This window comes from Galeopterus variegatus, unplaced genomic scaffold (assembly GCF_000696425.1).
Source record: "Galeopterus variegatus unplaced genomic scaffold, G_variegatus-3.0.2 Scaffold1445, whole genome shotgun sequence".
Lineage (NCBI taxonomy): Eukaryota > Metazoa > Chordata > Mammalia > Dermoptera > Cynocephalidae > Galeopterus > Galeopterus variegatus.
The window spans coordinates 318,555-333,601 of NW_007727556.1; the positions used below are offsets into that span (position 1 = coordinate 318,555).

The following is a 15,047-nucleotide window of genomic DNA, read 5'->3' on the forward strand; positions in this document are numbered from 1 at the left end:
AAAAAACTGTTGCTGACAAAAAAAGAATGCAAGTGGACATCTTTGTTTCATTCCTGAGCATACAGGAAACATCTCTAACTTTTCACCTTTAAATATGTTTGCTGTAGATTTTTTGGTGGATCCCCTTTGTTTATAGAAATTTCTGTCTCTTCTGGTTGGTTTTGTAAGTGAAAATTCTCATTCTATTAAGATAGTTAAAAAATTTTTTTCATAAATGAAATGAATTTTATTGAATGTTTTTTCTACACTCTTGATATAATCCTGTGTCTATTAATATGGTGAATTACATGATTGGAATTTCTTATTAAACCATCCTTGCATTTCTGGGTAAACCCAACTTGGTTATTTCCTTTAACATTGTTGCATTAAGTTTTTCAATATTTTATTTATAATGTTTTTCGTCTGTATTTGTGAGTGAATTTGGTCTATAATTAATCTATCTTGTACTGCCCTCATCTGCTTTGCATAGTAAGTTTATACTATCCTGATAAAATTGGTTAGGGAGTATACCCTCATTTTCCGTCCTCTGGAATAATCTGTATAAGACAAAGATCATGTGTTCTTTGGTGTCTGAGTAGAATTTGCCTCTAAAACTGTCTGGGCTTAGTGGAATTTTGTGTAGGTGGATTTTAATTACTTATACCATTTCTTTAATGAATATGATTATTTACATTGTCTATTTCTTCTTAAGTTAGCTTTGATAATGTATTAGTCCATTTCTGTTACTTATAACAAAATATCTGGAACTGGGTAATTTACAAGAAAACTAAATTTATTGCTTACAGTTCAGTGGCTGGGAAGTCCAAAGTCCAGGGAACACATCTGATGAGGGTCTTCTTTGGGGTGGCTTTACAGATCTCACATGGCAGAAAATGATGGAGCTGAGAGCGCAAGAGGCCAACCTCCTCATTCATTGTCCTTTTAAAGCCCTCAGAACCACACCTCTGACCAGCATTATTAATCCATTCACTACTGCACAGTCCTACAATCTAACCACCTCTTTAAAGCTTCACCTTTCAATTACCATGATAGGATTTCCCATCCTCTTAACACTTTCACAGTTGAGATTAAATTTGGTGGAGGGACATTCAACCCAAGGCATTCCACCCCTGGCCCCCCAAAACTCATGTCCTTTTCACATACAAATACATTCATTTCATCCCCATAGTCTTAACTTGTTTCAACTCACGAGTCCAAAGTTCAAAGTCCTACCTATGAAATCAATACAAGTTATCTACTTCCAAGATACCATGGTGAGACAATCATAGAGTAGGTATTTCCATTCCAAAAGGGAGAAATAGGCCAATAGAAATGAGTAACAGGTCCCAGACAAGTCTGAAACGCAGCAGGGCCGGCGTTAAATCTTACAGCTAGTGAATCGTGTATTTTGACTCCATGTTCGATGTCCTCTACACACTGGTGCAGAGATTGGGTCCTCAAGTCCTTAGGCAGCTCCTCTTCTATGGCTTTCTTGATCTCAGGTGATGCTTTAGCTCTCTCAAGCNCCTACCTATGAAATCAATACAAGTTATCTACTTCCAAGATACCATGGTGAGACAATCATAGGGTAGGTATTTCCATTCCAAAAGGGAGAAATAGGCCAATAGAAATGAGTAACAGGTCCCAGACAAGTCTGAAACGCAGCAGGGCCGGCATTAAATCTTACAGCTAGTGAATCGTGTATTTTGACTCCATGTTCGATGTCCTCTACACACTGGTGCAGAGATTGGGTCCTCAAGTTCTTAGGCAGCTCCTCTTCTATGGCTTTCTTGATCTCAGGTGATGCTTTAGCTCTCTCAAGCTGGCATCGCACACTGGAAGCTCCACAAGTCTGGGGTCTACATGGCCGTCCCGCTACCATGGCTCCACTAGACATGGGGCTGTTGGGGTTTCTCTGCGCAACTCTGACCAGCCAGTCCCTAAATGTTTAAATCTGTAAATTTTCTTCTAAGTGCCATTTGTGTATATCCCTCAAGTTTTGATTTAAGTTATTTTCTTATTTCCATTTTGATGCCTCTACCTTAGAATTTAAAGCTTCTCTTTGTACCATGGGACAGCATCAGGTATTTCTGACTTGTTGGTGGCATGAATGAAGGGGGAAGCCACGATGTGCAGCGTGCCCATGTGAGCACCAAGAGTCTGGTTCTGTGCTAGCCCAAGAGAAAGACCCCGGGTGTCCGCTAAGGACATTCCTATGAGGCAAGTCTGTCCGGTTGTGCTATAAGGGTCTCCCAGCTGCTCCCGTGAGGACCATCTGGATGGAACGTAGGATTCACAGCTGGTCACCACACCCTTCAGGATAATGAGAACCTGAAAGAGGGATCACTGTTCACCACACACACCTACACACAACTAAGGACTTAGCACAGAAATACCAACTTGTTCATTGATGCTGAGAAATAACATTGCAGGTTTATGTGTGTGGTTGTTGGCATTCAGTATAAATACAGGTAGTGCTAACTCATCAACAAAATATATTCTAAATGTCACTTGCAAGGTGTTCATTTTGAAGTGGAATACTCTTTTTTAAATAAATTTTATATATAGTGATTAGGTTTCCGTGCTAGCCTATGAGAGTCTTAACATGTAAATCTATAGGAATTTAGATTCTACTTACATATTGTTTTAGTCCGTTTTGTGTTGCTATAACAGAATACCTGAAACTGGGTAATTTATAAAGAAGAGAGGTTTATTTGGCTCACAATTCTGGGACAGCTGCATCTGGCATGGGCCTCAGGCTGCTTCTACTCATGGCAGAAAGTGGCAGGCAGCCGGCGGGTACAAGCAGATCACATGGCGAGAGGAAGCAAGAGAGAGGAAGTGAGAGAGAGAGAAGGTGCCAGGGTCTTTTTAAGCAATGAGCTCTCGCGGGAACTAATAGAGCAAGAACTCACTCATTAATCCCCCCTCCCCCAGGGAGAGCATTAATCCATTCATGAGGGATCCGCCCCCATGACTCAATCAGTTTCCAACACTGCCACACTGGAGATCAAATTTCCATATGAATTTTGGCGGGAAGAGCACATCCAAACTCCATCACATATCTACAGTGAAAATAGGTATTTTAAATAGAGAAAATACTAGAAAGTAGAAATTTGTAGTATTCTGTTTCTTTTTTTTTTGTCTTTTTTACTGACCGGTAACAGGATCGCAACCCTCGGTGTTGCGCCCACACCGTGCTCAACCAGTGAGCGGGAACCGGTCTCCACATGGGATCCGAACCCTCGGCGGGAGCGCCGCCGCACTCCCAAGCGGAGCACTCTCCAGTGCACCACCGGGCCGGCCCAGTAGTATTCTGTTTCAATTACACTTTTCCCCAGCCCCAGCCACAGCTCCTGTGAGTAGTTCTCTATCATCTCTGCCAGGTTAGCGCCACCTCTACGCATCTGCCCCTCCCCCACTCCAGTTCACTGTCACCAAAGTCAAGGTGGCTGCTTCCTTCCAACTCTTATGTCACAGCAGGGGTCAGCACACTTTCTGTAAAGCAGAAGATAGTGAATATTTTTATCACTGCCTTCGTAGGGCACACGTAGCCAGAGGCCACGTATGAACGAATGAATGTGGCTGTGTTCCAGTAAAACTTTATTCATGGACTGAAGTTTGAATTTCGCATAGTTTTCACATTACAAAATATTTTTCTTTTGATTTTTTTTCCAACCACTCAAAAAGTATAAAAGCCATCCTTAGCTCACATAGAAAAACCCTGACTGCAGAGCACACCTCCTGTACCTCCAGCCTCCAGGCACGTCCCTGCGAGTGAAGCAGAGAGCTGAGATGCAGGGGCATGCAGCAGGCACGCTCATATATTGAGGTTGGCCCTGTCCACCCCACGGGGCCTCCTGCATTTCTCTTGCCACTGCAGCGAGGGGACCACGTTTCTCTCCCCAACGCCTGCCCTGTCCCACCCACCTCTCCCCCCCCCGCCACTGTTGCTGCTGCACCCTGACCTGGCATGAGGCAGCTTCCTCCTAGCCAGGCTCGCCATGTCCACTCTTGCCTTCCTCAGTCATTGGAAGAAGACGGTGTCCTTCCTCTTTCAAAGAAAATCAAGACAGCATCACCACCTGGCACTCATCGCATGACCATGGGCCACACACCTGGTGGTGCACACATCCAGCATCACCCCATGAGCTACACGGGCTGTTAACTCACTTCTGTCACCCTCTGTTCACACCAGTCAGGTCATCAAGAGAGGAGTCAGAGGGAGACGTTGAACCCGGGCTGTGAGCATGTGGTGTTACTGTGCCTGTCATCTGTAGGTTGGAGCGCAGGCTGAAAAGTATCAGAGCCGGTGTCACCCTGCGACACTGAGTACTCTCACCACAAGGTCCCACTTGCTGCTGCATTTCCCTTTCTCACTGGGTATCTTAGATGCCATGTGGGAGTCTCCCCTTTGCTGGTGAAGGCTCAAGGCCGTGGTGTTTCCAGGTGGTTTGTCTTGGCAGGGCCGGTGTTTGGTGTGCACAGTGCAGCCTGTGGCCCTGCATGCTGTCCACAGGCCAGAGGGGCCGGAGTGGGTGGCCTTGGTGAGCTGGCGTTCCTGCCCGACTCCTGTCTGGAACTTAGCTCCTGTGTCTGACAAGCAAATGTGATTGTTACCCGCAGTACTGGTCATGGTGGTTGTGTGAGGGCCACGCCAGACTGGAAGCCCTGCCCGACTCCTGTCTGGAACTTAGCTCCTGTGTCTGACAAGCAAATGTGATTGTTACCCACAGTACTGGTCATGGTGGTTGTGTGAGGGCCACGCCAGACTGGAAGCACACAGCTGCCACCGGGGGAAGGAACACGTATTTTTCTCTCCGTGAGTTTTTCCTCCTCTGCCTGTTTGTTCTTTCCTGTCTGTCTTTCTCCAGAGAGTTGGGATCCACATCGCTGGTCCCTTCTTTCTTACACAGTCAGATTTCTATAAATTTTTTTTTGCCAGAGAAGACTGAATTTTACTTATATATTCTTCTAGTCTTAGAAAACTTGAGGGGAAAACGTTTTAAAATGAGCTGGAGTTTCGGAGGGAAGTTAAGAAGACAAAGTAGCCGTAGGCCAGAGTCACCTCGCTCATGTTCAGCAGGAGGCCGCACACTCGCCTGGAGGCCACCGCGCCTGCACACGTGTTGAAATTCTTAACTCGCTTGGAACCCCGTTACTGGCAGCACTCGCTGTTTAAAACCAATTTCTTCCTTCATTTCAACCAAAGAGCAGCAGTCTCTTTAGCCCCTTTCACCAGCTGTTGTGGAAAATGCTTCCAGAACCATGGCAACCTAGGACATCTCCTTATTCCCGTCTTCTCCCACAAAGTCAGCTCCCTCCAGTAGCCTTGTCCCCGGTCCCTCCCTGCTGTTTTCCCCGAAGCACTCACTGATCCCACCAGTCGTACATTTCCTGACCACATGTCTACTGCCTCCTGCTTTGGAATGAAGCTCCTTGGGTGGGGCGGGGGCCGTGGCTTCTTTTGATCACTAGATCCCACTTGCCAGGGCCATAGTGGGGCGTGATAACATTGCTAAACTAGACTGTACCCGGGTCTCCATCATGCCTCACGTCCTGGAATCGTTTTTGATGTCTCCATCCCGCTTGTTTCTCACTCAGTCGTCTGGCCTGACGTCCACGTGGATCTCCCAAATCAGGCCTTCCTGTTTCCAGACCCCCATGCACACCCCGTTGCACCGCCATGCCTGGACTTCACCTGGGGTCTTGCTCTTTGCTGACCCACAGGTCTTTCTGAACACCAGCTTTGCACAGGTTACTCCCCAGGTGACACCTTCATTAAAACTGCATTTCCTGTGGTGTCCAAACTGCAGCCCAACACTCCAGTCTGCATGGCCAGCCCACCAGACCTCGGCAGCAGCACCCCACTGCGCCTGCCCCAGCACCCCTGGCTGCTGCCGGCCCTTTATGTGGCCTGGACTCCACCGTCCTCACTGCTCAGAGCAAGGTGGTCTCACAGGGAGGTACCACTGACCTGTCAGGTGATCTGCCTGCTGCATGCTCGACCCAGATACATCCAGCATGACATTGCCGCCTTCACCACCAAGTCCCCCTAAAGCTGTCGCTTCTCACCGACGAGTACGGGGGCCAGCCCGTCTGTCCGGGCCCTCAGCGCCCCCCACCCCTCCTCCCTCTCAAGCCTCCCCATGTTCCTGATGCCCACAAGTGGGCAGGAGCAGCTCAGGATGGACGGCCAGCTGGAGAGGGGCTGCTGGCCCGTGTCCAACACAGAGGCACCAGCACGATGCCCCTCCTCCCCCAGATCACAGCCTCAGCCACCGAGCCAGCGGCTCCCTCACCACCTCACACCCACACTCTGTCCCCATGAGGACCATCCTGCCGTGCACATCCCTCTTTCCTCCTGTCGTGCACATCCCTCTTTCCTCCTGTCACCTGCGTCTTGGCTGAGGTGGGACCAATATAAGCAGGTGTACCTGCCTGCCATATAACCTTGCACCAGAAGCTCCAGCAAGGACATAGATCAAGGCTCTGGCCTGGGAGGACTGGTTTTCACAACTCGGCTAAATACAGCCATATTTTATACCATTTTGAAAATGTGTTACCATAGTAACGAATCCAAGATGGAGCTGTACTGGGGAAGGGGAGGCATGGAAGAGCAATACCAGCAACGGGAGCTGAGCCTCCCGGCCGCCCTCAGGGCTCCCAGCCCTGCAGTGTTGCAGGGAGCACTGCTGTCACCCCCTCTATGGGAGGAGCCCTGCTGGTCACCCACACTCTCTCAAAGCCTGAACCTGGGATGCAGCTGGAGAGCCGGGCTCAAGTCCTTGCCCTCTGCTTCACTCAGAATCTGGGGGTTGGAGCAACTCCCCTCAGAGAAAAGAGGACCAGAGAGACCCGAGTCCAGAAACACGGGCACTGCGTGGATCCCCCGGTCCCTGCCAGGCTCTGGCTGTCGTGTCGCAGCTCCGTCATTATTACCACACAGGCCACCAGCAGCCTCCCTCCCTTGTCTTTCTTCCAAGACATCACGTACTGGCAGAAGAGGCCTTCGCAAGCCCTGCACCAGCTCCAGAGACCCCGCACAGGGAGCTGGGACCTGGATTTCTGGAGGCCGCAGGGTCTCGATCTCAGGGTAGAGGAGGTATTGGTTTCTGTGCAGAAGGAAAGCCCAGCGCTCAATCAACAAGGAGGGGAGCAGAGCAGGATTGTTGCCAAAGGAGCCATGCAAGTCCTGGAAGAAGTTTATAGCCCATTAGCTTGATTTCTTCTTGTCGGAAAAGGGTGGTGAACCAGCGCTCAATCAACAAGGAGGGGAGCAGAGCAGGATTGTTGCCAAAGGAGCCATGCAAGTTCTGGAAGAAGTTTATAGCCCGTTAGCTTGATTTCTTCTTGTCGGAAAAGGGTGGTGAAAAAGTGAGCAGACTTGTTTTCTGATGCCACAAGATTGATTATGTTTTTGGAGCAAGAGCCCTTGACTAAAGGCCACCATTAAGTGTGTCTTGTCAGGACGCTGAGGATCGTTGCTGAGAAGATCATGCAGATGCACTGGCTGCCCAGCCCAGGAGGGGCTCCCTCCTCGTGTAGGCCACTGGAGGGGTCACAGCTTCAGCCAGCCCAGGTAGGGAGGGCGGGCAGAGTGACGGCCAGCGAGGCTCTCCTGAGGCCGGTCTGAGGAGATGGAAGTCACTCTTGGGGCTTCACGAGAAAGGAGCAAGCGCAGAGCTCCTGGCCACCCACATCCCCAGATTAGAGGCTCAGAGGCCATGAGCCCTGCTCTGCAGGCCCCTGGAGACCCAGCATGATGGCTGGCATCTCCTCGGGCTTCTGCAGCCCAAGCTGTTCCTGGCGCCGCGGGACTTCTGTGATTCAGTCGGCCGCAGAGCTCTGAGTAAATCTCCCTGGTGATGCTATTCAGAAAGCCGTGGCCATTGCTCTGGAAAATAAATCCCGTGCTATTCGCTGTGATCTTTTATTACTTATCTTCTAGACAGGAAAGTAGGTCCTCAGCACTTTGGGGTGCAGCACGTGCTGCTGCAGAAGCTGTCTGAGTGGCGGGACCACCTGTGTGGGGGGCTACGTGCAATCTTGGAGACAGTGGGTTTCAAAGCAGGATAGCTCCCACAGAGGAAGCCTGCGAGAACAGCCCTCGTGTCAAACCGAGGAAAGTAGAAATAAAGATAGCAAGTCCACCGTCGCAGTCCTGTATCGTTCACCAGTGGGTAGTTCCGTGCCCACCGTAGTCAACGAGACTGGCAAAAACTGGATCTGTTTCATTCCCTATTGAGGCAAGGCAAGTGTTATATCAAAATCAAAATCCGGAAGAAAGTCAACAACAGTAATAAAAACAAGATTTTAAAAAACAGACAGAATAATAGCTGATACGTGTGCCCAGCACAGTGCCAGGTGCTTTTGTGGAGGTGGTCTGTTGAGCCCTGATCCTAGACTGCTGCCCCTAGGTGTCCACATCTGTTACCCCCACTTTATGGAGGTGCCCTTCTTACATCTATACTACAGGCAGCTGTTCGGTCAAGGGTCCCATTCAACAGCCACACAGCGACGGCTACACTGATGACGTGTGCTGATCAGAAGCCTCGTTCTGACGTGCTTGCTCCCGCACCCGCCCCCGGCTGCTGCTATTTCTTCTCATCACCTCTTCCCTGTGTCACCATGAGGGTCTGTCATCTGAATCCAGGTGGAACTCAGCAGCTGCAACACTGTCCCTTCACAGCTCAGGGTCATGTGGCAACCACGCTTCTGGGGAAGCGGCTCCGGTGTGCCACTCGCGGTAGGAAGCCTGTGAGCCCAGCAGTGACAGAGGGGCATGGTCACGACCGGGCACTGCGGTGACTCGTGGCCTCTTTGAGAGAACTTCCTGTCCCTCTGTGCTGAAGTGGGTCACACAGCTCAATTCTGGGGCTGCTCCTTCTTTCCTTCTTGAACGAGGCTACGTGTATAAAAGTACATCCCGTACTTTCTTCTTATACATCATAAACGAGGCGCCTGTCACAAAAGTGGACTGTGAGCACCTTCCTCCTTTAAAAGAAATGAAAATGCAGCTGTCACCTGCCAAGAGCCTGGCGATCTTTGCCACAGAGGGTGCCTGCGTTCCTGGTAACAGGCGGTCTGCTGGAGTAGAAAAGTAGATTCAGGGCGTTTCCCGCAGATGTTCTGGAACTGACTTCACCGCACAGTTTCCTTAGGCTTTGGTTGTAAATCTAGACAGCGGTCTCAGAGCCGTGGAATGTGAGAGCTGAAGGGTTTTCACTCTGTTTCTAAATTAAAGCAGTGCAGGACAATAAGAAGTCAATGGTGTGGGATTTTGGGGGTGTCCCCACTGCCCTGGGGTCCACCTCCATACTAGCTTCGGTCACGTCACATCTCCAGTTACAGTCCAGGTTGGCGCCAAGCCCGCATCTCCTGCCACACCTGCCTGCCTGTATGATAGCACGGGGCTGCGCGTGGGAGACACACATGTGCACAGGGCTGCATGAGTGACTGCGTGTCTGGGGCATGTCTCCTGTGATTGTAGGACAGTCACGTGCACGGTGAGCTGCCTCAGCCTCGGACATGCCTCTCCTTAATGTCCGGCCTCTTGGCAACTCACACCAGTACTGCAGCTGTGTTTCTGGACACTGCAGCAGGGCCGGCCTGTCTTAGATGTGACTGGAGGGCTTCCGCAGAGTCATCGCGCAGGGTTTCCTCCCAGTGGCCGCCTGGCGGGGAGGCCACTCACAGAGCCTAGAGAGCAGGGCTCCGTGTCCCTCTCAGATGGGGCACGGCAGGCAGCGCCGTTCTGGCGCAGCCCAGTGCGGATGGGTGCAGCTGCAGGTTAGGGGATGCAATAAGGTGAGCTGGCAGGTCGTCACAGGCATCCACGTAGAACTCGTGCACACGTGCCTTGTACTCTTAACCGCCATTGGTCTCTCTTCTTTCTCCTTGAATGTGTCATAAAAAACTCACTCCACTCGAACAGACGTGTTGCTCAGGAAACTCTTTATCCTCTAAAGGATAACATTAGAAGTGTTCTAACAGCACTTCTAATGTTTGAACTCCTTTGTAAACACCAGGAGCCGGCCAATTGGGTGACGTAGAACCGTGGCTTATTTGAAATTCTCTTTTAGTCTCTCTTTGCTATTGAACAAGCACTTGCTTTTCAGCAAACCAATTGTCCAACTTCCCCCAAGATACAGAAGATGGAGTTCTGTGTGGCTGTGTCCCCATCTGACTCCAGGCCCCTGAGTGCAGGGCCCGGCCCACAGCAGGTGCTCCAGCCCCGCAAGGACGAGCAAGGCCCACGTGGCACCTCCTCTGCCCTCCCTCTCAGCCCCTCATGTCCTCGACAGGGTTCTCCTTTTCTCCTATCTGCCTCTCAGACGTGGCCCCTGCTCCCAGCAACTCCAGCACTGTGGGAGCTGGTGCTGGCTCGCGCCAGGAGCTGCTCAGTCCTGTCGCCCATCCCTCCCTGTGGGCTCCTGGGCACTTGCCACCCCTCCCCGTCTCTGACCTGCTGGTGTGGGTCCCAGTTGTGCTTCTCTGAGGGCCCCATGCAAGTCCTGTCGCCCATCCCTCCCTGTGGGCTCCTGGGCACTTGCCACCCCTCCCCGTCTCTGATCTGCTGGTGTGGGTCCCAGTTGTGCTTCTCTGAGGGCCCCATGCATGCCCATCACCTCCATGTCTTAGTTCTTAGTTATGCTGCCAACCATCCCTCCACCCCTTCTTTGCCTCAGAACAGTCCTGCTTCCCCTCGAAGCCCACCTCGTGCGCCTCTTCCCTCGGGCCTACCTGGCCCTCACCCCCTGGCCCCACTCGCACCCCTTACTGCGTCTCCCCAGGGCAGCAGGTGCATGGAAACGGTGTGGCTTGAGGGTCAGACAGGAATGCTTTCACCTCCCTCGTCCTTTGGCCTCGGCAGGAGAGCTCTCTGGGCCCCGCCGTCCTACTCTGTAACGCCAGGGGCACTGCCTGCCTTTAGGATTGTTGAGTAATTAAGTAGCATTGAGCCGCCATCACTGATGAGGGCCCCCAGCAGATGTTCCTTTTCTTACCCTCATGTTCATGATTTACTTGTGTATTGACACACCCGATTCCCCATTGGGCCCCATCTCGTCTGTGTTTGTGTCCGAGCGTGCAGCACAAGACCCGGCATTAAGGGAACACTTGGTGTTTGTTGGACAAGTTGGCAGACACGTGGGGTAAAGGTCACACCACATACACCTTTTGTGTGATTTCCTAGGAACTTAGAACAGTGCCAGCATGTGGGGTGGGCAAGAAAATCTCAGTAGCCACAGCAAACAGAGCACACATGGGACATGGAGTGGGGGACAGACAGAGGCATTCGTCCCACGTACACCTGTTGCTGTCGAACTTAGATCAGTGCTACCTGCGATTGGATGCCACGCTCTCAGTCAGGCGGGGCATTTCAAGTGAAGTCCTGCTCTTTTCTAACCCAGTTCCCTTTTATAAAGATTCAGCCTCAGAAGATGAATTCATTGTGATAAGCCCATTTACCAGCTGGGATTTCTGAATCTCTGGGCCCAGTACCAGAAGAACAAAAAGGAGCTTCCTGTAACCCCAGCTCTTTAAAGCTTCACTTCCTGATTCCGTGGTTAGTTTTTCAGAAAATGGAGCTACCTCAGATGCCATCAAGCATGCAGTGGCAGTTATTTGCTACTAAATCACCTCCTGTTTCTCTTTTCCAGGAGTTTCTTTTAATAGTGTTTACACTCAAATTTGGAGAGTCTTATTGCATCTGGCTGCCGACCCCTACCCAGATGTTTCTGACCTGGCCATGAAAGTGCTCAACAGTGTGGCCTACAAGGTACGTGTGCTGGGACGTCTTCACAGGAGCTCCCGTGGTTCTGGTTTTCAGCTACAACTATTCCAGCAGGAAACTCCAGGCACATCCAGGTCTACAACATGGTTTAGAAGATAAGTAAGTGAGGTGAACTTTGAAGAAGGTTTTGAATCTAGAGTTTTGGAACAGACCCTGAGCTTCACTCGTGTGTGGTTTTGGTCAAGCCACACTTTCCTGTGTTTCCTTGCCCAAAGCAGGGCATCGGGCAGGGGAGGACTGGCACCGTTTTTCACGGTCCTCTTTCTATCTGTATGATCTGTGGTGATGTCTCCTTTTCCATTCCTGACACTGGTAATTTATGACTTCTCTCATTCATGACCATTCTGGCTAAAGGAAACTTCAGAGAACCAGCTCTTGGTTTAACTGGTCTTCCTCTGCTGTTTGTCCATTTTCTGTGTTATTGATAGCTGCTTTTATCTTTATTAACTTCTTTTCTCTGCTTACTTTGGTTTTAATTTACTCTTCTTTTTCTAGTTCTTAAGGTAGAAGCTTAAGTCTTTTGAGACTGTAAACTCTTCCCAGTCCTTTTTGTGAGCTCTGGGAATCTGTCCTACTGCCTTCCAATTGTTCTTTTCCCAGCCTCATGGGTTTCCACCCCACCTGTGAGCAAAAGAGTATTCAAAGACTCAAGGGGCCTCCCCTGCAGACCTCGGAAGCTCTCACCTTTCTGCTCCTCTGCCCTGCACGTTCCAGTCCCCCAGCCTCCCCAGAGCTCTGGTCTCTGTCTCCTCTGCTCAGAGGAAGCTCTGGGCTCTGCCTGACTTCCCCTTCTCTGCACTGCAGCCTGGGACTGCCCGGAAGCCACTCACAGGTCCTAAGCTGAGCAGTTGTTTATTTCCTTTCTCTCAGGGATCACAGGCCCACAGTACCCAATGTCCTCTGTCTGAGAACAGTTGCTTCATATATTTCTCCTGGTTTTCTAGTTGTTTATAGAAGTTGGACCGTTTACATGGCAATTAATCTTCTGTAAATTGAACTAGAAGTCATTCATTATAGAATTTAAAATAAAATTTTGTAACTTTTTGATGAAATTTCAAGCTTACAGAAAAGTCGAAAAGAGGGTACAAAAAAGACCATCACATCTTACAGTTTCCCTGGTGTTCTCTCAATCCTTACCTGACCCAAACCTCAACTGCAGGGTTGTCCCCAGGTTGTCACCTATTTCCTAGAGTCTGTAGGGTCTAGGATCTGTGGCCTTCAGTCCCAGTCCATTGTGTTTTCGAAAGTGCCGTCAAGCCTCCTGGTGCCCTTGTGAGCCGTGGCCTTCCTGGCGCTTCTGCAGCTCCTACCTCTGTTGGTCTAGTTACGTCTTTTTCCTGACTGGTTGGAATCACCTCACTGTCAGCGGCTGCTGCTCTTCAGCTCCTGGTAGTGTCACACGTAATTGTAACAGACAGCCTTGCTGTGTCCCAATTTTAAAATGCCGTCAAAGTCAGTCTTCTCTTTCTCATGAAAGAAGCAAGAACAGTAATGCAGAAGTAAACTCTGGGTTTTAAACTCAAGAGATGTGGTTACATGTATGGCTTCTATCCTGGAAGCGAGGACTCGTAGGTCCAGAGATATTTCATAGTCTCTCCTGCCCAGTAGAGCTGCCAGCTGAGTGCTAAAATGTTAGATTACTATTGGCCAACCCAGAAGGGTCTGGATTGTTTAGTCCTGCACTGACTTCCCCTCCGGCCAGGGGCTGCTCAGCCCACTCTCTTCACCCTTGTGCTGTGTGACCAGCTACAGAGCTGCCTGGTAATCTCCAGCCTCAAGGGCTGGGTGGTCTTCTCAGCTTTCTTTCCTGCGTCCCTGGCCTATTAAATTATAGCCAGCCAATTAAGTCAGTGTTTCCACCATTTAATAGAAAACTAAGAAATAATCCAGCCATCTGCTTTTTCAGTTAAGGATAGGACCAATGAAAAAAAGGCTTTTAAAAAAATACATGCTTGTTACATGTTATGGTCTGAGACCAAGAGAGGGAGAAAGAAAAGCAGATAGGAAGGAAACAGGGAGGAAAAGAGGAGGAGAACCTAGAGAAAGGCCCGGCTGAGACCTCACAGTACCCCGAGGTTCCGGAGGGCTTGGGGAGGAGAGAGTCACATCCCCCTGCAGCGCGTCAGGGCAAGTCCGTTCTCACCACTCACCACCGCTCTTCCAAACTCTAAGTAGCCTCTCCCACTTTTACATTTTCCAGGTTGGGTTTTAAGTAATCGTTTTCACTTAAATAGTTTTAAAAGCTTTGTGTGAATGTTAACAAATGGTTGAAGTTTGTAGAATTTACGTTCAAAGAAAGTAGAGACTGGCCAGCTCCCTCCTGCCTGCAGCCGCTGACACACAGCAGGTCTGTGCCTCTCCGTGCTCTCTGAGGCCCAGGCAGCCCGCTGGCCGCGGACCACCCTTGTGCTGGCCACACAGCACGGCTGGAGGCCAGCACCCTAGAGTGGTTTAATCATCCTCCCCAGTTAATTTAGCTTCCTGGTGTTTTGGTCATGGTGAAATCAGCCTATTTAAGTTTATTTTTCAGTGTCTTTTATGTATTTGACCTTATTAGGAATCAATCTGAATTATTTAAAAATGTAATCCCAGTGCCTAGTCTTGAGATTTCACAACGGTAAGTTCATTACTGTAGACACAGCCACAGGTTGTTAAATTGTTCCTTTCAGGGCTAGCATGTGAAGCACAGAAACCATTTCTCCGTGCTCTGCAATAAAGACACTATTTGCAGCCTCCGCAGCCCTGGGTCCTTCTGGATTGTGTGAGGTGTGTAGCTATGAGCAAGAAATGCACCCCCACCCCACTTTAAGGTAGTTAAGCATTGTCTTAATGTTAATCTCTCATTTTAGAAAATTATAGCAGGCTGAAAAGATAGCCTTGTCCTGCCTGTAGAGCAGTGCTCTCTGACTGAGCCCTAGAAAGCCCCATAAAGTGGCCTTTGCCTTCTGTGCTTGCTGTGCTGGTCTAGAGTGACACCCACGGCCAGAAGGATGGTGACAGAGCGGGCCTCCTCCAGAGACATTGCGATGGGGCAGTGTAGCGTGCGTGCCTGCATGTGTGCCTGTTTGTGCCTGTGTGTCTCTGTGTATGTGTGTGCATGCCCATGTCTGTGTGTCTGTGTGTCTCTGTATGGCTGTCTTTGTGTGTCTGTGTGTGTGCCTGTGTGTGTCTCCCTGTGTGCGTGCCTGTGTGTGTCTGTGTATGTGCACATGTTTGCTTTTAAGAGTAAACGTTGCTACGGAAGCATTTGGGAGCATAAACGTTAAGGAAA

The 15,047-nt window shown here is 50.0% G+C and overlaps 1 protein-coding gene across 1 annotated transcript in view; it reads left to right on the plus strand.

Annotated features, from left to right (window-relative positions):
• The window catches only part of RPTOR (regulatory associated protein of MTOR, complex 1), a 181,098-nt gene that overhangs the window by 102,585 nt on the left and 63,466 nt on the right, over positions 1 to 15,047 (plus strand). The window contains exon 10 of the mRNA XM_008577068.1: positions 11,643 to 11,761. Coding sequence (XP_008575290.1) covers positions 11,643 to 11,761 — 119 coding nt within the window. The remainder of the gene's footprint in view (positions 1 to 11,642; positions 11,762 to 15,047) is intronic.